A 21,975-nucleotide genomic window follows, 5' to 3' on the forward strand; every position below is an offset into this window, starting at 1 on the left:
GCATCTGGCAGAGGAGGAGGGGGAAGAAAAAAAACGGAGGAGATGAAGTTTTTATTTGTGTTATCTTTTTCTTAATTTTTTTTGTAATGATTTAACAGAAAATAGGATGAAATGTTGAGGATGTAGATAGTACGGGGGAAATTGACAAAAATAAAAAGTTCATATCTTTAATTTTCTATAATAATAAAAAATAGAGGATAAATCGAATGTTATGTACAAATTCATGGGGCAAATCACTAAGGTTTAAGTATTGTGGTAAGAATTCGAACCTCTTGCATATGTAAGAAATAATCAATCTCATCTCATGGTACTTTTCCATAATTATATCAAGCAAAACTCATACACCACCTCCACATTTTCAAATAGTCACAATCTTGGTGTCATTCCATTTATTTATTTATTTTATTTTTTTGCGGTCAGAAAAACAAGCCCAACAGCACAAGTACATGCACACTGTCGCACAATGCAAGTAAGTGGCTCCTTTCAATTAAAATCCAGAATAATTCAATTCTCTCTCAGCTTTGTGTGTGGTGAGATGGTGTAGAAATCCAATAAAGATGATATTTATGTACAGCTGTAGTTATATTTTGGCATGTCAATTAGCAGAGACTCTGAGGCAAGGCAGAGAGAGCAGTTTGTGGCAGCTATAGGTGTGCCCAGCACAGTTATATAAACTCCGTACTTGACTTTGATCTGTGGAGGAGGAGGATGAGTTAAATAATAAGCCATAAATCCCACTTTTTCAATACTCCCTCTCTCTCTCTCTCTCTCTCTCTCTCTCTCTCTCTCTCTCTCTCTCTCTCTCTCTCTCCTACTGCTTGCTGTGACCTCTAAGCTTGTTGCAAAAGACACGAAAATAAGATCCTTTTCTTGTTGGCTTGTGCACAGTTCTCGGCCGCGTGCACTGTCTCTACCCACCTAAAATGGTATCGAGCTCTAGCCTCTTCTTTGGTTCATTTCCAGGTTCCACAGAGCTAAGCTATAGCCTTTAGCCCCCCAGTGCTTTTAGCTAGCACGCATCAAAACAACAATATATGGACAAATAATATCACTTCATTAATATCTTTTACCAGTTTTGGCTCTTTCTTTATTAATTCTTCTTTCTACCCTATACCCATCTTTCCGGAGACATCAATGAGCCTAAACCAGTTTTTTTAGTCCCGTTTGATAATCAATTTAATTTTAGGTTTTAGTTTTTATTTTTTATGATAGAGTATAGAGAAATATGAGAGTGAGAATGGGAGTGAGGATGAGATTGAGTGAGAGAATGAGAGAATGAGAGGATGAGAGGATGAGAGGAGAGGATGTGAAGGAAGAGTAACAAAAGTGAAAACAAAAACTTGAAAGTGAAAACAATTTCAAATAGATTTCAGTTTTTAGTTTTTGTTTTCCCTTTTGTTAGTCCTTTCTCTCTCCTCCCCTCTCATCTTCCCTCTCAATCTCATCTTTACTCTCATTCTCACTTTCATTCTCCCTCTTTTTCCTCTATACTCTAACATAAAAAATGAAAACTAAAAACTCAAATTGAAAGGGTTAGCCCTTAGTTAATTTGTTTTTAGGGTTACCAGGATTCTTCTGTTGGTTTAATTGTCCAAGTTTTAGGTTTAATTTAATTACATCTCTGACTGCATTCTCAATTTAATAATAATTATAAAATCTCAATAATCTCGAAAGCAATGGGAAACTTTTTTCTTTTTTTTTTTCTTCTATAATTTTGTACAATCGCTCTCTGTTGTTCTTTGAGAAGAAAAACAAAGAAAGTACAAAAGGCCGAGTTCTAGTTAATTTCTGGAAAAACAATTGCAGTCCATCATTTTCCAGTGCAGTTTGTAAGGCAATGAGATGAAATCTTAGAAGTGGTTTTACCAGTGCAAGTAAGAATCGTGTTTTAAAATGTACGATTTTAATTGAAATTCTGATAACATAATATGTTACGTCGAGTCATATTATACAAGGAACGACTTTAATAACGTTGCAAAATTGTCTGTAAATGACCTACGTCCGTGGAGATACAGTATGTATGTTGACAGAGTTTGGCCTGTTGGAAGTGTTGGCCTAAATGACCCACGTCCCTTCAATTTGCCCTAAATTCGATTTGTTGGTTGGTCATAATACCTTTACCACCAGACTCCAACATTCTTGTAGATGAACACATGGGCTACCATTGTTCCTCATCTTGGTGACTAAAATTCAAACTCGACCAAATTACCTGCCCAGCATCCAAACAGGTTTTTGCATGTGGGGTTTGGAGGATTAATTTTGTTTTCGTGATTTTTCCCTTCACAAAAGCCAATCAATTCCCACAAAAATTAATACCACGCCTTATCACAATCAGTGTTTCAAAATTATACTATTGACCAACTTTCTAAACAAAAACATGTGCCAGAGCCATTTCAACATTTCGAATATATTCTTGCATGTTTTGCATGTTGTAAATTGCTTCATGAAAAGAAGATTTGACAGTGGATCAGTTTTGATTTGGATTGTTTCCCACCACTTTGGACCATTCATAAAAGTAAGTACAGTGCCTCATCACTCATTTGCACCACACCAAGTCTCATGTTAGGACAGAAATTAGGCAGGAGAAGAAACAAAACGCCAGTGCATTTGCAGCTATGGATTTGATTTACTCAAGATTTTGGGACCCGAAAGACAATTAATTGGAATGGCGCCACAAGAAAAGTACCACAAAAACTTTTGAAACATATAACTATTTGTCCCCCAAGAAATTACATAATCAAAATTCCCTAGAGAGGCATCATAATTTATAACTTTCTTGTATCAATTCAACAACTCATTTGTATATTTATTTTGAAAGCCAATAGATAATAAGAAACAAGGTACAAGCTGCAATGACTGCAGCGAGAATAAGGGTGTCTCTTGATCGCCGCCTTCTAATTGAACCTGCAAAAAAAGTGAATAGAAGATGAATAATAGGTCACATCAGAAAATGAAAATGCACAGCATAGATTGTTTCCTACCAAGTAGGCCACGGATAATAGGGAACTTGTCACTTAGATTTTTCACTTTCCCTTGAACATCTCCAAACAAAGCCCTTTGAGAGCCCAACACTGCCCTTGTCGTTTGAGCCTGACTAATCACCTCATCTATCTGCAAGGACGTGAACATATGGATCACAGAAGATTTTACTATTAAGGGTTTGAAAAAAGAAACTAACACTAGATTTCCCACGACTGACTTCTAGTTAAAGGAAAAATATGAGTTCATTATTCGCCTCATTGAAATATTAAAACCAAAGTTCAAGAAATCAAAACATAGAAATAGAGAGTGCTTCAAGTTTTCTGTGCTGTGCATGGCTCTGAGGCAAGGACAGCATCATGCCGAACCTGGGCGAGCTTAAAGAATCACTTTTATGGTATGTGGTACAATCCTCCACCAAGTATAAACTTCCATAAAAGTGATGATAATACTAAAAATAAACTTCCACCTTCTTAAGAGTTATTAAGGACCTACAACAGTTGATGACTAGCTAGCAAATTATAATGTCCTAAACCAAAACTGGATGACGGGAAAGTTCATCTTTTTATATCATTACAATTTAAATATAAAAGATGGCTACTGAACCATGTTGTCTTTTCTTTCTTTTTATCTTTTTCGGGCCTGAACCATGCAGTCTTCACTGACGTTTGGGAGGGCTTATGAATCAAACGTCACTGAGCTACCCCAAAATGTGCAGCCCATAGATTGTTTAAGCCTCAATTGAACCCAAATTCAAAAAATTAAAAAATTAACTAAATTGTCCATGAAAAATGCAAAATGGAACTTCCTTGATTCATAATCTGACATTTGATGATAACCAAATAGCACTTAGACTTACATGAGATACGCTTCCATGGATTGCAGCTCTCTCCCGTAGTATCTGCATTCTTGGTGACATACTCCCAGATGCCTGCAAGAAGACAGGTAAAACAAACATTATTTTAGAAAGAACACACACAAGATAAAAGAAGAATGAGAAAAAAAACAATGATAAATCAGAGTTTGAACCATGCTCACCTTGTACTCACTGATATCATCTCTGACTGAAGTCAGAAGCTCTGCATGTTCCCTCAATGAATTTATGTTCCCCTTGATTCTTCTGAACTCCTAAAGAGACATGCATCATTGCACAATGCAAAAAATTCAATAATCATTTATCACTCAAAGGGTAAAACACTCATGACAGCAGTAACAGATTAAAGTGTAAGTAGAAAGCACCAGACTAGGCAAATATTATAAAAAATGCACCAGCCGATTCTAAGAAAATAAATACCATATTACAACCTGACCTGCATATGTGCATGTGTGTGCTCTGGTGCGAAAAAAAGCACACAGAAAACAAAATACATAAGATAACTGGTATTCTGTAATAATTAAAAACTGTTGCACGTATGTTTCAAAAAAAATTATGTAATAGTAATCCTTCTACAGATCCAAATCTGTTTTGAGTCGCATCTCAGTGATGCAACAAATATAAAGAGGGGGGTAGAACGCTTGAGCAACACATGTAATATTGTTCTTTTTTTGGTAAAGATCTAATATTGTTTTCTGTGCATTCTACATTTCTTACTTCTAGACCGCAAGGTTATTGTTATTGTCACACAATAGTAGGAAAAAGACTTGCATACGCCACATGTCATAGAAAAAGGAATCCAAATGAGTGATGAGAATATCAACTCAAATGTCTTCCCAAAGCCAGGGTATTAAATCCCCATCCACACTGCCAACTTGTCAAACCTAGTTTAGTTATGGCTAAACGTAAGATTCAACCAAACCAAGCCCTCAAGAACATCCTCTGAGCTAGACTTCCAGGCAAATGGCAGTCATTATCACTTCACTCACCAGAGATCAGATGATGTGTACAATTCTCTCAGTTGCAAATGGGGCTAGCTCAACTCACAGAGCGCTCATCCAGTCCAAAAGTAAGATTTTCTTTAGATGTCTATAGACTGGGGTCTGGACCTGGTGAAGCTTAGGACTAGGTTTCACAGCTTGATAATATTTAGGATGAGCCTAAGATAACTTTGGGATTAAGAAGGGATGCTCCAAGGAGACACCTTGTCCATTCAAAATGATATTGGTACAGGAGTTACACAATCCAGGTCATGCCAGATTAAGGATATAAACTTCAAAACCATCTGTGCTTCAAGTATCATATCAAACCACCAGTTGACAGGCTGTGCTATTTTTCTTTTAATAATCAAATACCAACCTCAGGTAGGTTGGGGACCATGGATGACATGCAAAATCATTTAGAATATGGTGATACTTAACACCAGTCTTCATTTTTCTAATCTTCTGTGTTTAAGGACTTGAGTGATTTTGGTCATGTATACTTCTTCCCTAGTTTATCAAATTCATGTAGTTATATATAATAGTTATAAACGATCTTGTATATCCTATCCAAAGTAAAGCAAAGATTACTAATCTCCATCAATAATTGTGCACCAAATAGCATGAACTGTGCAAAGCTAGCTATAAGACAGCAGGGGCGAAAAAGAACGATGAAATTATAGAAATATGAAACTTATAAGTAAAAGGTAAAGGAAAGGAAACCTGGGTAAACTCATGAAGTATGTCTCTGTGCCTTGCTAGCTTCTGAGTCACAGACGTAGCTGGTGTAGCAGAAGCAGCACATCGACTCATTGAATCATTTATGTCCAAGAGCTTCTCGAGCAAAGATTGGATTTCCATTTCCATGGACTTCCATGACCTACTGGACCCGACAGAAGGTGACCCAGATTCCACGTAACCTAATTCCAAAATTTATATCATCATAAAGGTAGACATCCTGACAAATCTATCAAGCATATTAATGTTAAATTAGTCCATCAATAATAGTATAGTTTCAACTACAAAAACACATAAAAGTTCCATATTATTTAGCAGAAGATAAAAGTTATAACAGTGGAAGGAAACTTTATTGGGTGCATGTCGTCATTTTTGAGCTTGTCTGCATTTTGCAGAACTTACTTTCACATCATGCAACTAGAAGGAAATCCAAATATTTCCTTTAGTATTAGTTTATTTAATTTTTCAAAGCCAGAAGGTTAAACAGAGAAAACCTTTGAGAAGGGTCCTTTGATAACAAAACTGAAACTGTAAGCTCAAAAGAAGATGGCCTTTGATATATAAATTAATGAAGGCCATAGACGCAAACAGTAACCTACCTTAAAGCTTAACCATCCTTAATATTAACCAAATAATACAATCCCTCCCGTATAAAAAGTATATCTATTTGGTCTTCAAAAATCCCGTTTGTCATACAATTCATTTGTCGTTAACAAAATACCAAAGAAACAGCATTGGAAACAATAATGCAATGCAATTTAATTCATAAGAGGAAACAAAAATGAAGCAATTATATATGTAACTTCAAGTAAGATCAGAAAATATTCTGAAGAAGAACACATGTCAACAGAATTGAAACTCGGACACCCTCAAATGATTACCACAAAACTTACCCTCTAAAATAGTTAAATCTATAACAAAAGATCTCAGTTTGCTCAAAACGGAAACTGAAGAAATCTCTCACTCAAAAAAGTCAAGAACCTCACAATTGAGAAACTGGTTACACAAGTTTTATCTTCAGCACAACAGAAAATGAAAATCATACATTATCTCCCTTTCCTCCAAATTTTAGCAACTGGGCAACCCCCATTTTCTCCTCATGGCACAACAAACAAAGCTTCCTATCAACTCTACCTCTTTCCCAGTCCTACACTATCACAACCCACCAATCCCAATCCTGCACCTTCCATGACCAAAATGCAATGCCCTAATCACAGAATTAACGAAACCCACAAAACATAATTAAGCAATTAAGAACTTTCATTGAAGAAAAGTTAAAAGAAAACGAACCTCCTTGTGTGAACCTAGCACCGAGCTTAGCATAAGAAGAGAGCTTCACATCAAGATCTCCCTCGATCTTCCTGGCCTCTCTCCTCAGCTCCTCCCAACCCGATTCCTGCAACTCCAGATTCGAATCTGTCGTCATTGGATCTCCCAATTCCTGATCCGGATTCAACAACAACCCTTTTTACTAATTTATCTTCTGTGACTGTTGATCCAATTGTTAGTACAGGTTCCGTTATTTACAGTTAAAAACCATTTTCAGGTTTTCAGTTCTTCACACTTAGCTTTGCATTCTCTTTTTTCTTCCCGGGAGATAGATGTCGTACGTTCAGTGCTTTGCTCGAAATCGGTTGAATCTGGGTCGTCTATGTCGTAGAGTTCTATGCACTGTCCCACATTGAATTGATGACGTGGGGTCCATGTCGACTAGACTGGGGAAACGTGGCAGTTGGTAAACGGGATATGTTGTGGGACCAACGTTTATGGGCTTCAAGTTGGGCTGCTTAACAGACCATAGGCTGATGATGCGTAGTTTCTCTTAGAGCAAGGCCACCCATAGCCCCCAGCCCTGGGAGGACAGGGCCCGAGCCCAAACAACAGCTTCTAACGGGCCAAGCTTGTCCTGGCAAGACGCGGGTCCTACGAGACTGGGCCAACTTCAGGCCAAACCAACCTGATCTCTAGTCTGGATTTGCTGACATCATCAATGTCGTCAACAACAAAAAAAAAATTTAAAAATAAAAAAAAATTCAGAATTTTTTTAAAATAAATACTTAGTCATATTCTTCACTTCCCACATTAAAACTCTTGTCATTGCCCTTTGCCATGACAAATGGGTGGAAATACTCTTAAGTTAGAAACATTGGTGTGCTAACCTAGTGGAGTTGGATTCAGGGAGAGTTAGGGTTTGGTACAATTTTGACTCATCACCAACAATATAGTTAAGGGTAATGTTTTCGCAGGAGACTTATAGTTTAAGTGGTTAAGAGCATTTAGTCATGCACCTGAGGTCTTAGGTTCGATTCCCTCTCCCCCTAATATCCCTTGTTTAAAAAAAAAAAGACATTGTTTTCTTGTCAAGATTGTTAATCATGATCCTCAATAAGATGGAACCACGTGGTTGCGTATAATCTTAGACATTCAACAATAAAAGCTTTTGGGGAAACATCTTGCAGTCTTCAAGCAGATTGAATAAGCGAATGGAGTTCAATTATTGTATCATTTTATGGAAGAATTCTATAGTGAAAGCCTTATCTTAGGCTCTTAGATGAGGTCCTATCTCTTAATAGTATCAAATTGCTTAGCCATTGGATCAAATTTGTTAGTTTGATCTAACGATTAAGAGATAGAACCTCATCTCATGGCCTTAAATAAGACCCTCACTATAGAATGACTCGTCATTTATGATTGACAAAGAGTGTGAACTACACTACAATGTCTCAATTTTAAAATGTCAATTATACACAACAAGTCATAGGTTCATATATAAAGTCCTCACCATAGAATTCTTGACAAGTCAGGTGAAAGGGCCATATGACTAGTAATGCACCAATTTTTAAAAGTCGTGTTCACATTTGGGCTTGGAATTCTTTTATAGCAGAAACATATAAACTTTGCTCAACCTAAACAATTTCATAGGATTATTATTTTTTTCTTTGACTACCAAAACAAATTACAAACCGAAATTTGAAATTGTGTCTTGTCATTGACGTAGAAAAATGAAGTCGAATGGAAAATCTTGTTTTCAAATAATCTAAACACATTCATTGCATTTGTTTTTTTTTTGTTTAAATTTGTAAATATGATTACCCATTCAATCAACCAAGTAATCATATCCTATATAATTTTTCGTATGGGGTTGACAAGTCTATCTTGACAGAACACGCGAGACTAACAAGTCTTCTAGAGAGCTTACAATCATTAAATTTGAAGCTAATTAAACATCATTTGTTAATTTCAATCTTCCACCAAGGACTAGATTCAGTGCACAGGTTTTTTGGAATGTAGTTTTTATAGAACAGTGTGGTTGGCCTATTCAAATATTGGACCTCGAGTAGGGTAATCACTCTTAGCCGCTTGAGCTACAAATCTGTTGTGATTAAATTTTTATTTTAGACTTGTTTCCGTACATTATTTTCAATTACCACCCTTAGGTAAAAAGAGATTAATATTGTCGAATAATCAAGATTAATTTATTTCTCAAACTGTATGCAAAAACATACATGGATTAAACAATTGACTATAGTCTGTAAGCATAAGAGTTAGCTAATGGCTTTGCCTTATTATTCTAAGAGACCTTTGCATTATGAAATTTAAATGACGACAATTGAACTTGTGAGATCCAACATTTGTTTAGGTTTCCATTAGATTAGGGAAACCTGCAAATTGCATTAGATTCAATTCATTTGCTTAACATTGTCTTATATGTCTCAAAACAGGCATTAGAGACACATAGAAGAAGACAGTTGCACACAGCAGAATCGTAGTTTTCTTTTGATGATGAACAGTCGGTATGCCCCGACAACAATATCTATATGGTGTTTTCATGCCAAGCCAAGTTGTTTTGTGAAAAGAGGTTGATGATATATAAGAAGATATGATCAAAATGATTGTTTCAAATAATTGATCTCAGCCAATCCATGCATTTTGTTTGCTTAAGCTTAATCTTTAATTATTTTTTAACACAATATATGTGTCACATCACAGCTCTCGAAGATCTTGAATCCGAAACATTTTTTTGTCCTCTTTGCATAATTATTAAGCATTTTACGCATGTAAGAAAGAATAGTATTAACTTGATTTGACATTATTTTTTAACACAATTTGTTTTTTCTTAGCAGAGATTTGATAATTTGTCTGTAAAATACGAGTGAAATTACACTTTTGTTTTTCTTTTGGTTCTTAATAGCTTAAGCTTCTGCAGTTTATTAGTTATTTAGCCGTATAATTAATTTGCTTTGTTAGAGAACCACTAGAGGCTTTTATTAGAAACAATTAAACTGTTTATAAATCAACCTTGCAAAAAAACAAAACAAAACAAAACAAAACCAACAAAAGAAATCGTAACAATTAGATTTAGATAAACAGGCAAACACATTATTTCAATTAATAAATGTTGAAATAGTTGTGATGATAGTCAATGGTTACAAGACTTAAGTTGATTTTTATGCAATTAAGTATAACTTCAAACTAGATGGTTATGATCGTATATCGCAGTGTGAGATGAGAATGAAGAAAGTGAAGGTAGAATGTGAATTTGGAAGCTAGTAATAATTTTCTTGTCTTTACAATTGTACTTATAGTGTACATATAAAAGAGAGCTTTTTTTTTGCTCATCACTTTAACTCAATGTGTATCTTCATCATTCTTCTCAACATTTGACATGTGTTCATGAATACAACCATGATTCTATACATACAAAGTAAAAAGTTAATTATGATTAAGTCTATAGACACGTGTCAAGTATGAAAAAGAACGATAAAAATACACATTGAATTAAAATAATGAACAAAAATATCTTCCATATACAAGCCGTTAAGAAATGAAAGAAAATGAAAGGGAGCTGTTGGCGTGTGGCCTTTGTTTTTGTCTTGTTGGACGCTGGTTATTATTATATTTAGGTTAAATATTGGAAGTGGAATTCTCTAGAAGGTAGATAGCTACCTCACATGGAAATACGTAGCCAAAATCTATTGAAAAATCAGAGATTCTCGATTACGATTATATAGGGGAGCCTGATTTACGGATAGAGAAAGGGACCGGGCCCACTATTCCGCCACTTCGGCTGTATTGGATTATTCTTCCTAACCCCGGCCCACGATTCTGGCAAAGTCCACGTCCTAGGCTTAATGAGGACGCGTGGCAGGAGGGGTCAAATCCGATTGGCACCGAGGTGGGCCCCCGCTTGATTTGAATAAGCAGCACACGTTGGATACGATAAGGTACCACGTACTGTACGGTAGTCTGACAAGGGCAGCTTCCTGCTCTGTGGTTGTGCATTGGTTACATCGTACTTGGGACTGTGGGTAGATTAGATTGTCGTTAATAAACACACGGATTAAAGTTAACAAGTTAATTAAATAGGTGGGACTCTCATTATTTTATGGCCAAAAAATGAACAACCAAACAAAACTGACCAAACAATTGAAAAACATACAAATAGACAAAAATAAGATGGCTATAAACATATTATTATTAAGCTTAAGTGCTAGACTGACATCTGAAATATTGGTCAATTTTTACTAAACTCTCTAAAAATTAAAATGACTCACTTTGCCTCATTAACTGATGTTTTGTGTCTCACTTTGTCCTTCACTGTCAAGTCTGTTAAAAATGATAACGTGGCACTAATAGGATCCACTATTTTGCTAAACTAAGTGCCATGTGTGAAGAAAAAAAATTATAAAAATTGTCTTTAAAAAAAATTTAATTTAACTATTAAAAATAAAAATAATACTTTAAAACCAAAAAATCCCCAATTCCCCTCCTCCAACCCCATTATCCCTTCCCACTCCTCTCTTTTCCTCTCTGGCAAACCCAAAACCCAGCCCTCATCTCCTAACCCAAATCATCATCATCATCATCATCACCTTTCTCCAACCCTAAGCCAAAACTAATTTCTTGTATAAATTTCTTATACAAAAAGTTGAACAAGATAAATACAAATTTGGGGAATACTAGCAACATTTTCTCTAACTTTCTCCCTTTTTAGCATGACATGTGTCACTTACTTACCATTAAAACAATATCTTTAATGCACCAGAAAATTTAGTTTTTATTTTCCAAATTTACCCTTATTAAATGTATTAATAAAATAATAATATAGTTAATTACACATAATACATTAAGTCTATGTTTGCCTCCTTCCCCGTCAACTCCCTCCCACTTTAATCATCAACCGCCCTCTTCGCACCCAACCCCAAACCAAATCCACCCCACACCCACCCTCTTACCACCTTAGCCACACACACCCACCGCACCCACACCCAACTAACCCCACCAACAAACCTAGGCCTTATTCTTTGCTCCAACTTGTCATAGCCCTCTTCCCTTCTCCAACCTGTCTCATCCCAAACCCACCCATTCTCGACGGGGTGGAGGCGCGACCCCATTTTGATTCTCTATTTGACACAAGCCGATCCAAATTCTACTTTGGAATCTGAGTCAAATCCTGTGCGTGTTTGACACTTGGCAGGTGCTGGGCACTCTTGACCAAAATACCCTTCTAAGTTTCCTAAATTTTTTTTCTTCAAGTTTGACTTCTGCCGAAAATGCGGTAGAGTCTCCCTGTAATTCGTTTGTTTCCCAAAATTTTCACATGTACAACAAGCAATTTAAATATCCTCATTCGTTCAGCATGTACAAAAATGAAATTCATACAACCATACATAAGTCACATACCAAAGTCCAAAGATACTGACATGATAACATTCATGATATGCTAAGAAGAAAAGGAGGTGTACAAATAAGCTGGGCTGATATATACACCATAGCCCCCACTTAATGCAAATAATATCATATTAGGCTCAGAAGTGAGAATGACAATAAAGAATTTATAAACTTTCCTCAAATTTTGAACTTCTCAATCAAACACTAACAACCTAAACAAGATTTCGAGCATAAAAGAAAGACCTCAGTTACTAATATAAATTTTGAAATAATAAATATATAAATTTCATAATCTCATTGGCGTGAAACGAACTTTGCAACCCTATCATGACATCAGGCCTCTTTAAACCAGATAAATCGTTCTACCAACTGAAATTGATCCCAACCTTTAAAACAACATAAGTACGTTAACAAATTTCAAAATAACTTAACTGAACAGCTTTTCAATCATTTGGTCTCACGGCTGCACCTAATAACTCTAGGTTGCCTACATATCCTTAACAATGAATCAAGCCACACGTAATTTTTTCAATATGATTGCAAAACAATCCCAGTTCTCATGTTAGTGAAAAGTATTAACCTTTAAAAAAAATCCCTTATCAAATCACTTTCCAATTTAAATTCATTAAGCAAGAAATTCCATTCTAATAGAACCACGTACTCTTAATAACAAATTGAAATTTTGATTTAGTTTGGTTTAGTCTCATACCACTAGGGCACAGAATATTAAATTGAAATTTGAAACCGTGCAGTGCAGGCTGTACCTTGAGGTACTAGAGGACTGACTTGGTCTGCTTTTCTAGGAGCGTGCCGTTTTGTCAAGGGAGCCACGTGTCAAATACAACAGTTTCTTGGAAACCAACGTGTTGATCTTAAATTCTTTTTTATTTTTTAAATATATATTTTGTTTTTACTCAACTTCATAAATATCTTGTGTAGCTGCCCAATCGAAACGCGACGCTTCAGGGTCAAGTCTTCATATTGTACTACTCTACTCACGCGTAGCTGGTGATTGACAATCCTTCATCAAAGTGAGACCTACGTAAATTATGAGAGATTACACGTTGCTTCACTTAAAACACCAATTTCACAGGAAACATCCGAGTCTATTACGAAGACTATACGGTACTTCCTACGCTCTTTCATATTCACTTACCGATGAAGTGAATGTTTTATGACTTTTCTTCGAAATAACATTTTTTGTGTCGTATGATTTAAAAATGTGATCATTTTCAGTTTTTTCACTTATTACATTTAAAGTTGCTCGTATATGTATGGATATTTCACTTTGCGAGACATTGACAGATTAGAATTATGCAAAAGAAGTTACATTTACATCTCCTACCCACCCCCTGATGATGTATATCATTGATTATATTCTTATTTCTTTTCTTCGTTTCTTTTTCCATTTTCAAACATCTTGTATAAAAAGATATGACCGTAAATACTTGATAAAAACTCGCTGACTTGTACGCCCCCATTTTAATCACAATCGCCGTGCAACTTTCGCCGCAGCCACTTCTCATCGGACCCTTCTTTCATCTGACTTTTGACTTCCCATCTCATCCCAGTGCCCCCATTTAACTACATTTTATTCTTCCCATATTCGCGTGCCGACCAAATCAAACTCCTTTCTCCACTTGCACTTGCGCTCTTCCTTCCCTTCGTACAATTTTGACTTTTATAAAAATACACCTGTCCTCAGTTTCCCCTTTATATATATAGCCCTCTCTTCACCTCCCAAACACTTAATTCTTTTTCATCACCCACCTCCCTCTACCACCACCAGATAGTCTTGAACCCACCAACAAAACCCATATCGAATTCAATTCAACACCAAAGACTGAAAATTTAGCTAAATTAACACTTTGGGTATTTCAGATCTTTGATGAAATACCCTCACTGCTATTCTCGGACTTCAAATCCAGGCCATGTCCAATATACCCACCTCTCTCTCTGAAATCTGCTTAACTCTTTCTCGGCTCACCATGTCTGAGCCAGACCCTTGGCCTTTTTCCTGAACCCAGCTCTCTCTCTCTCTCTCTAGCAAAAAACCCAAATCAAATCTCAACCCAAACTTCAAAACCCACAAGCCAATTTCCCTCTTTTTTTTGCCAATCAATGGCTAAGATTAGAGGATTCAAGCTCGGAAAGCGCCTTTGCCGGGTCACCCGGTGGTTCTTATTCCGTAATACCCGAACCCGAACTGGATACTCCATGCTCAACCCGGCTTCTCCCCCTCCTTGCAGCAACAAACCCATGTGCAAGCTGCTCACTTGGGGCCGGAAGTTGTCCGCCGGAGCCAAATCTCTGTGCTGCCGCAAATCTGGGTCGGGCTACAAACAGTTGGGTCAGAACCCGGTTGAGACAAGCAAGCCTGTGACGGTTCCAAAGGGACACCTGGCTCTGTACGTGGGCCAAAACGACGGCGACTTTCACCGAGTTTTGGTGCCCGTCATTTACTTTAACCATCCCCTCTTCAGCCGGCTTCTGAGAGAGGCCGAAAAAGAGTACGGGTTTCAGCACGAGGGAGGGATCACCATACCCTGCCCGATCTCGGACTTCGAGAGCGTCAAGACCCGGATCGCCGCCGGGTCGACTCAGCGCAGGCTGACGTGGAAGCGCAGCGCCTCCCATTAAGGCAGGACAATGAAGGATGATGATGATGATGATGATGATGACGATAATATTCCAAATTGATAGTGATGTCGTTAGAAATTTTTGTGGAGTTTAGTGGTCTCACTTTGTTTTTACTTTTTTACCCTTTTTAAATTTTTGGAATTTTCTTTTTGTACTTTTTGGTACATGTGTGGTAGCTTTTTAGATGTATATTTATACAAAGAATATGGATGAACTTTTTCTCTTTTAATTCTTGCAAGTGGGGATTTAATGTGGTTGATAATGATCATGAGGTGATAATGACAGTGATTATTTCTTGGGTTTTGATGTGAAATGCATCAAATGGTAATAAAAATGATAATGATGTCAAGACTTTGACTACTTCAATATTTTGTTGTGGGGAGTTTCTTTTTTGTTTCTTTTGTTGTTGTTGTTATTGGTTCTTAATTGGAAACGTAAGAAAGTTAGGAGAAATGCGTTGTTGAGGGGCAATTGATGAAGTTGACTTGGTATTAATGCTCGAATTTTTTATTAAACGGTTGAGTGTTTTTAGCAAGTACTTATCCAGAGAACGATTTTTATAAGATTTTCAATAATAATAGCCACAAACAAGTGGTTAAGCTAAAGCTAATAGAACTAATGTTTGAAGATTAGTTGTGAGATTTTATGCTTAGGGAATTTTGTCCAATTTTCTCAATCCACTTCCATATATCACAGGTTTTGCTTAATGAATTAATTATTAATGTCCAATTTGATTGGAAAATGTTAGAGAATCCAATTTCCCCTAAAAAGGCTTTTGGTCGGTCGCAGCACTAGAGTTTTCTAGAAGAAAAAAAATCATCTTTGTTTGACACCATAGACGTGTCCTAGTCAAGCATGGTCCTAGTGGCATAGTGGGGAATCTAATGAAATTAGAATCAATTGATGAAGGCAGTTTCCCACCTCCCGCAGCTCCACCACCATACGTTGGTCTTTTTATTCCATTTTGCTATATGGCCAGTGCAATTATCCTTTATTTTTATTATTGTTGATTTATTATGTGCCACACAGAAGCCCCAAAAGGTCTATGAAGCATTTGAATGCAGGCAAGGCACCTTCAAGGTTCCAGTCCATGTTGCTCTGTATCCCATTTTGTTGTCGTTGAGAAAGATCATGAATATGTATCGGATTTGCTGGAGGCATGGCATGGTGAATTGTCTTTGTGGGACTCGAATTTGATGGGGCGCACTCACTGTTCTGGTTAAATGGTGTGTGTGGATTTTATAACTCAATAAAATGACATTTATAATATAGATTTTGTAATGAAAAAAGGGGTTTAATGAGTTAGAATAAGTTATTGAGATTTCAATTGTTTGATCAACTTGATGGTTGTGATAAGTTGTCGCTCACAATTACCTAAAAAGAGGTCCTTATTTATGGTAGTAGTAATTATTAAGTAAAATTATGGTGGTTTCTTTTATAAAAGTATACCATAATATTTGTTGTCATCTTAAGACAAGTCAAATTTTTTATTTATTTTATGGATAATTAATTTTACCAACATCCGACTATTATCTTTGTAGGCTTTTGTGGTATGTAACCAATAAACGCTCAAAACAAATGTATTGACTTATTTGTAACGGGAACTTTTTCTAGAATCATTTTAACCACTTGAGAAACCATTATCTGTCAAATGACCCTAAATTTATATGGCCTAGATGGGATTTAACAATAGCTCCCCAACAAAGTCGTGGCATAATTGATAAGGAAATTACCACAACCTAAAATATCAAAATAACCCAAAAAAACCAAAAACGGTTATGTTAGTTTAAGGGAAAGGGTTTTGACCTATCATACTAAACGTGAGGGAGAGACAAAGACAAAGACAGAGACAGAAAATAAGAAATTGATGAACTATGGGTTCATTGCAAAGATCATCTATGTCATTTAGGAGGCAAGGCTCCTCCGGCCGCATTTGGGAGGATAGGGTTCCAGTATTCGATCAAAAGCCGACTTCCTTTTCTGGTCCCATTTGCCCTACCTTCTCTGGTCCAATTCGCCCTCCCTTCTCTGGCGTCAAAAGTTTAGAACACCATCCAAATTTCGACAAAAAATTTCAGGAACGAGAGTTTGTTGATTCAAATTACGCACGAGGTTCACCTTCACCTTCTAAGCAAGAAAATAAGGTGGCTCAAAGGTGTTTTCTTGCTTCTTTCTTTGGGCGATGCATGGGTTCTCCTACTGCTGCCTAGCTTGTTAGGATTTTTTATTTTATACGTATTGTCATGTTCATCACGAAATTATACATAATTTCTTTCTCCTAGTCAAATTTTTATTTCTGTTATATTCCTTGGGTTTGTGATCATAATTATAAATGTTATTTTGTCATAAAATTTTCAAATCCATTTATTTGTACAAGACTCATCGATATCCTACGCGTAACAATTTACAGAACACATTCATCATCTTACTGGAAATGAATGATCACATTCATGTTCAAATTCAATATATAGCATGGTTCATTTTCTTTGCACAGTGAATTCAGTAATTTTTTTTTTTCCCAATCCATGATCAAAGCTCAAAGTTTCGTCATCATACAAATTCGTGCTTTTGGTGGTTTTTCCTTTTCTCCAGCCAACATATTTATATTTTATTTTCTCAATTGAATTGAAGTAAGAATGAGAAAGGAAGAAAGCGACAGATTAAGAACAAACTAAGAAAGAAACAAATATGGGACACCTTAGATGTAAATGCATACCGAACTAAATGGAAAACACATCCATTCGCAGTTGTTTGTTTTTTCTTTTTATAAAGCGAAAAAAAAAAAACTAATTATAAGGAATTGCGCAACAAGCCATCAAAACAAGAACATAAGGTGGTTCAGAGGTGTTTTCTTTCTTTTTTCTTTGGTCAATGTATAAAGTATTCTTCAGAACGATTTACAAATCTAATCCATCATATTATTGAAAATTGCAAATATTTTGAGATAAATCATTTACAAATGTTTCTCTTATTTTTCCTTACCAATAAATCAAATGTTTGTAATAGAAAATACTACATGCTGGTGGAAATTTAAAAGCGATCAAATAACATCTTTAGTAGTCCTTGGGAGACCAGATGGCGCGGCTCGCGACTACTAGAGCAGGTCAGCTTGGGAATATCTGCCTTCTCTCAAAGCCACTCAAGGCGCACACTTAGACAATTATTTCTCTTGACTTTCACTCAATCGAATCAAAGATGATGTGGGGTTGAATTATTACCAATCTATTATAAAGATGTCATATGACAATAAAAGTGATCTAATTCATACATAGGCAAGAAAACACGAGCTAAGGAAGAACAAAGAAGATTTGTTATTTATTGAAATGAATTGCATTACTTGCCACTACAATGGATACTGGTATTTATACCAGACTAATTATATCGACCAAAACAACCATAAGCTTCTAAACTGACAAACAATATTAAATTTTAAGACCGGATTAATTTAATACCATCCACTACCACCAAGACCATCATTAAGCAAATCATGATTAGTTTACCCCAATATCCCACAAATAAAATCAAGGAAATGATGAAATAAAACTGTAAAACATAACAAACTTATATATGTTAATGGAGACTAGCAACCATTTAAATTGTAAAACCTGGAAAGATTGGATGACTTCTTTAACATGTAATTCACATGAGAGATGTTACCTTCAACAAAAAAAAATGGACAGGGAGTGGGTAAAACATGAATCATGAGTTAACATCATCTCAATCTCATGAGTTGAAATGTAAAACATGTTAATTCTAAATTGCTGATTAGTGATTTTCTCTTCATTTTCCAGTGAATCATTAATTAATATTTTATTCAATTAATAATAGATAAAAGCTCAAATGTTTATAACAATTAAAGATTGGCGCTTTCAATTCTTTTAGCTATGAATATTTTCTTTTCTGAATGGAATTGAAGTAGGAATTGGGGCGAACCAAGAAAGCGTGAAAGAAGAAACCAGCCCATGTATAAGAGGAGCCCAATTTGGAATTGCACTACAGAACCAGTCCAATTAGCCCAATTTTATAAAAGCAAATCAACTTAAAATTTCTAAATTCCATCCAACCGTTCAAACTACACGTTATTTGATCGAACGGTAGGTGTGCCTCGTTTTTACTTCATTGTTTAGGTTGCATTTGATTTGAACTGAGTTGTTTGATATTTAATGGGCCGTCCATTTAATAAAGCCATTCAAATTTAAACACAAATTAGAGCCGTTGGATTTAGAAACATAGAAAGATAGCTAAGCATCAAAGCTTTGAACATGGTTGTGGTCGCGTTGGTGAAAACAAACCATCCACACAAAATAATTCGGCCGGTACCTTACCAAACCGAATTTTATTTAATTTTGTATAAAGGGGAAAATTTCAAGTTCATGAATGAAAGAAAATTAAGGGCTTTAGTTAACTACCTCCAAATCCGACACACACTTAACTGGATAACCATGAGAATACACTTAAACTGTAGTAAAGATCAAAATCAGGCAATTATAGCAAAATAGAATGGAAATAAAATTCGATGGATTGAAATACACGCAAGTGGTGCTCATACTCTATGGGTGTAAAAATACGTCGTCTATCGTGCCATGGAAATAGCATCCATCATTTGGCTTTGGCAGCCTCCACTTCTTCCCTGACCTTATGGAAAGTGGAAAGCATCAAAGAACGCATGTTGGCAATCTCTACAAGGGCATCAAGTGCAGATTCGAATGAGAGTTGTGCTGCCCGTAGCTTTGGCGAAACCAAACCGCCAAACATCAACAGTGACTTAGACCGCTCCTTTTGAAGTTGATGTTGGTGATCAGCTTCAGCTTTAACTGGAGGTGGAGCTCCATCCTTATCCTTTCGTTGTCGTATCTGTGGACTCGTATCCATAAGTGGAGCTCCATTGTCATTGTCAGAGGATGCCCATTTGTGCAATGTAAAATGATGAATTTGCCCAACTCCTGGATTGGATTGCTGGGTTACTTCCAAAAATGTGCTTGCAGGGTGGGATTTCAGGTCCAACACAGCACTGCTCACACGTGACTCACCCATTGAATGTCGAGCACTTGCTAATTGCAGCCACCCCTGTTTTAGTGTTATCCTATTCCCTGTTAGTGTAAGAATATAACCAAAAGAAATATATAGTCGAATTTTACCTGTCGGAGTGTCCAAGACAGTGAATCCAATAGGGTTAAATACCCGTCTATTGAATCCAGGAACTGCAACGAATTTTCATTGATTCCAGGGAATGCAAAACCATCTCGTCCTTCTAAGCTCAGTGATTGAAGGTCTTCTTTCAAGCTCTGTGACTTAGCGTCTTCTTCGTCCAAGCTCTGTGATTTAGGCTCTTCTTTCAAACTCTGTGATTTAGGCTGTTCTTTAAAGCTCTGTGATTCATTGTCTTCTTCTTTCAAGCTCTGTGATTTAGGCTCTTCTTCTTCCATTGAAAATTTGATATTCAACAGCACAACCCCTTACTTTATTACTCATAAGCCATCACTGTCATTGGGCTTTCTGCACATTCGGGTCATTTTAGTCAGTGGCATTACTAAATTCAACTCATCACTGTGATTTAAATCATAAGAAATGCAAAAAGAAAGCAAACAGGATATGGATAAATTATAACAAGGGCTAAATTCTTCCACATAGAAGAAGACTGGTCTGAGCTAAAATAACGCATTACACGGGATCAATGTACATTCTTCTCCTTTCATCTTTGAACTACAGTCAGTACATACCAGTGCGTATTCTTGGAAGAAAGATGAGCACATGAGAAGGAAGAAAACGAAATATTTAAAGCCACTGTCATTTACATCAAAGCTTGATCACACTTAAACCGTCATCTTTACCCCTAAATTAGATATCAGAAATTGACCCCAAACAACAAAATAAAATAAACAATCTGAAATACCAACCAAGAAGAATCATAGAACACAAAAATCTAAGGAAAAAAAAAAATCATAAATTCATAGACAAACCAGACTATTCTTGAAAACTGAAGCGTTCCTTCAGATTTTCTATTTCTATAGGCAGCACTGACCACGAATCATTAAGCGAATAAAGCGAATAGAGACGCAAAAAATGGAAATCCTCAGAAGACAAAACTACTGTTTAAGTCTGTGTGCTACCCAAAATTGATAAATTGTTGGAATATGGCAGCATACCAAATCAACAAGTTCAAGAAGATAAAAACATAACAATATACTACATAAAATGAACATAGAAGCAAATGAACAAACACATCCACGGCATGCCCAATAAACACATCCAAGCAACAAATGATATTTTCCCCAATTTATCTAAAACAAGAAAGAATTGCCATTACCCAGTAAATAAAACCAATACCATCTCAATAGACATTGAAAAAAGAATAGAAATTTGTGAATGTTCTAAGAACTGGAAGCCATCATCAATCTCAGGCCCCACGAACAACCAAAGAAATGCCTAAATCTGATCCAAATTATATAATTTCCAAACAGTAAATTGAATTAAGATATTTATTCCAAAAAATTAAGACATAATTCACGGACTGACCTGAGGAGAGGTGGCGCCACAGGAAAAATGAGAGAGGGAGTGCTGGGCGTTGTGTTAGGGAGAAAAAGATCCAGTCTTTCAGAGGCAGGGAGGGGTGTGGGAAAATGAGGAGCAGCAGTACAAGGGTATTTTTGGAGTCAAATTACTTAAAATTCAGATTTTTCTCTAAGCTAATGAATTTTGACAATTATGGCCGTTATAAATCTTTTACATCAAGTGTGCACGATGCTATTAATAACTTTTTTATATGTATTTTATAATAAGACAATCATTTTACTTTTCATAATGGGAGAAATTTTTGTATGTTCTGTGAATTTACATTAAACAATGTGGTTTGGAGTATTCAATTTACTGCACTTCTTTTTAAAATTAAAATAAAATATTTTCGTATATAACATGTTCTATGTATATTGTATACTCGAAACATACAAAATCACTCCAAGAATGAGTGATTACGGTATTGTTTTTACTGATAAATATGATTGAAACCTTACAAAGTCTTCTTATATAACATTGTTGATAAATAAGTCTGATTTACAATGAAACATTAGTACAACTGAAGATTGTAACCTAGAG

General features: G+C 36.0%; 3 protein-coding genes across 3 annotated transcripts; 1 reads left to right on the top strand and 2 right to left on the bottom strand.

Moving 5' to 3' along the window:
- Positions 2,643-7,254, bottom strand: LOC18784907 (Golgi SNAP receptor complex member 1-2). Its single transcript, XM_007220947.2, has 6 exons — positions 6,862-7,254; positions 5,557-5,753; positions 4,018-4,107; positions 3,839-3,910; positions 2,982-3,111; positions 2,643-2,904 (listed from the first exon to the last, which is right to left on the bottom strand). Exons 1-6 carry the CDS (start codon positions 6,995-6,997, stop codon positions 2,807-2,809), a joined length of 723 nt encoding a protein of 240 aa, XP_007221009.1. The 5' UTR covers positions 6,998-7,254; the 3' UTR covers positions 2,643-2,806.
- Positions 13,885-15,245, top strand: LOC18787544 (auxin-responsive protein SAUR36). The gene has a single exon (XM_007218439.2). The coding sequence runs from the start codon at positions 14,365-14,367 to the stop codon at positions 14,881-14,883; it is 519 nt and encodes a 172-aa protein (XP_007218501.1). The 5' UTR covers positions 13,885-14,364; the 3' UTR covers positions 14,884-15,245.
- LOC18785081 lies at positions 19,178-21,564 on the bottom strand. The gene is made up of 3 exons (XM_007218789.2): positions 21,400-21,564; positions 20,022-20,379; positions 19,178-19,950 (listed from the first exon to the last, which is right to left on the bottom strand). Exons 2-3 carry the CDS (start codon positions 20,307-20,309, stop codon positions 19,483-19,485), a joined length of 756 nt encoding a protein of 251 aa, XP_007218851.1. The 5' UTR covers positions 20,310-20,379; positions 21,400-21,564; the 3' UTR covers positions 19,178-19,482.

Source organism: Prunus persica, chromosome G2, assembly GCF_000346465.2.
Source record: "Prunus persica cultivar Lovell chromosome G2, Prunus_persica_NCBIv2, whole genome shotgun sequence".
NCBI classification, from domain to species: domain Eukaryota; kingdom Viridiplantae; phylum Streptophyta; class Magnoliopsida; order Rosales; family Rosaceae; genus Prunus; species Prunus persica.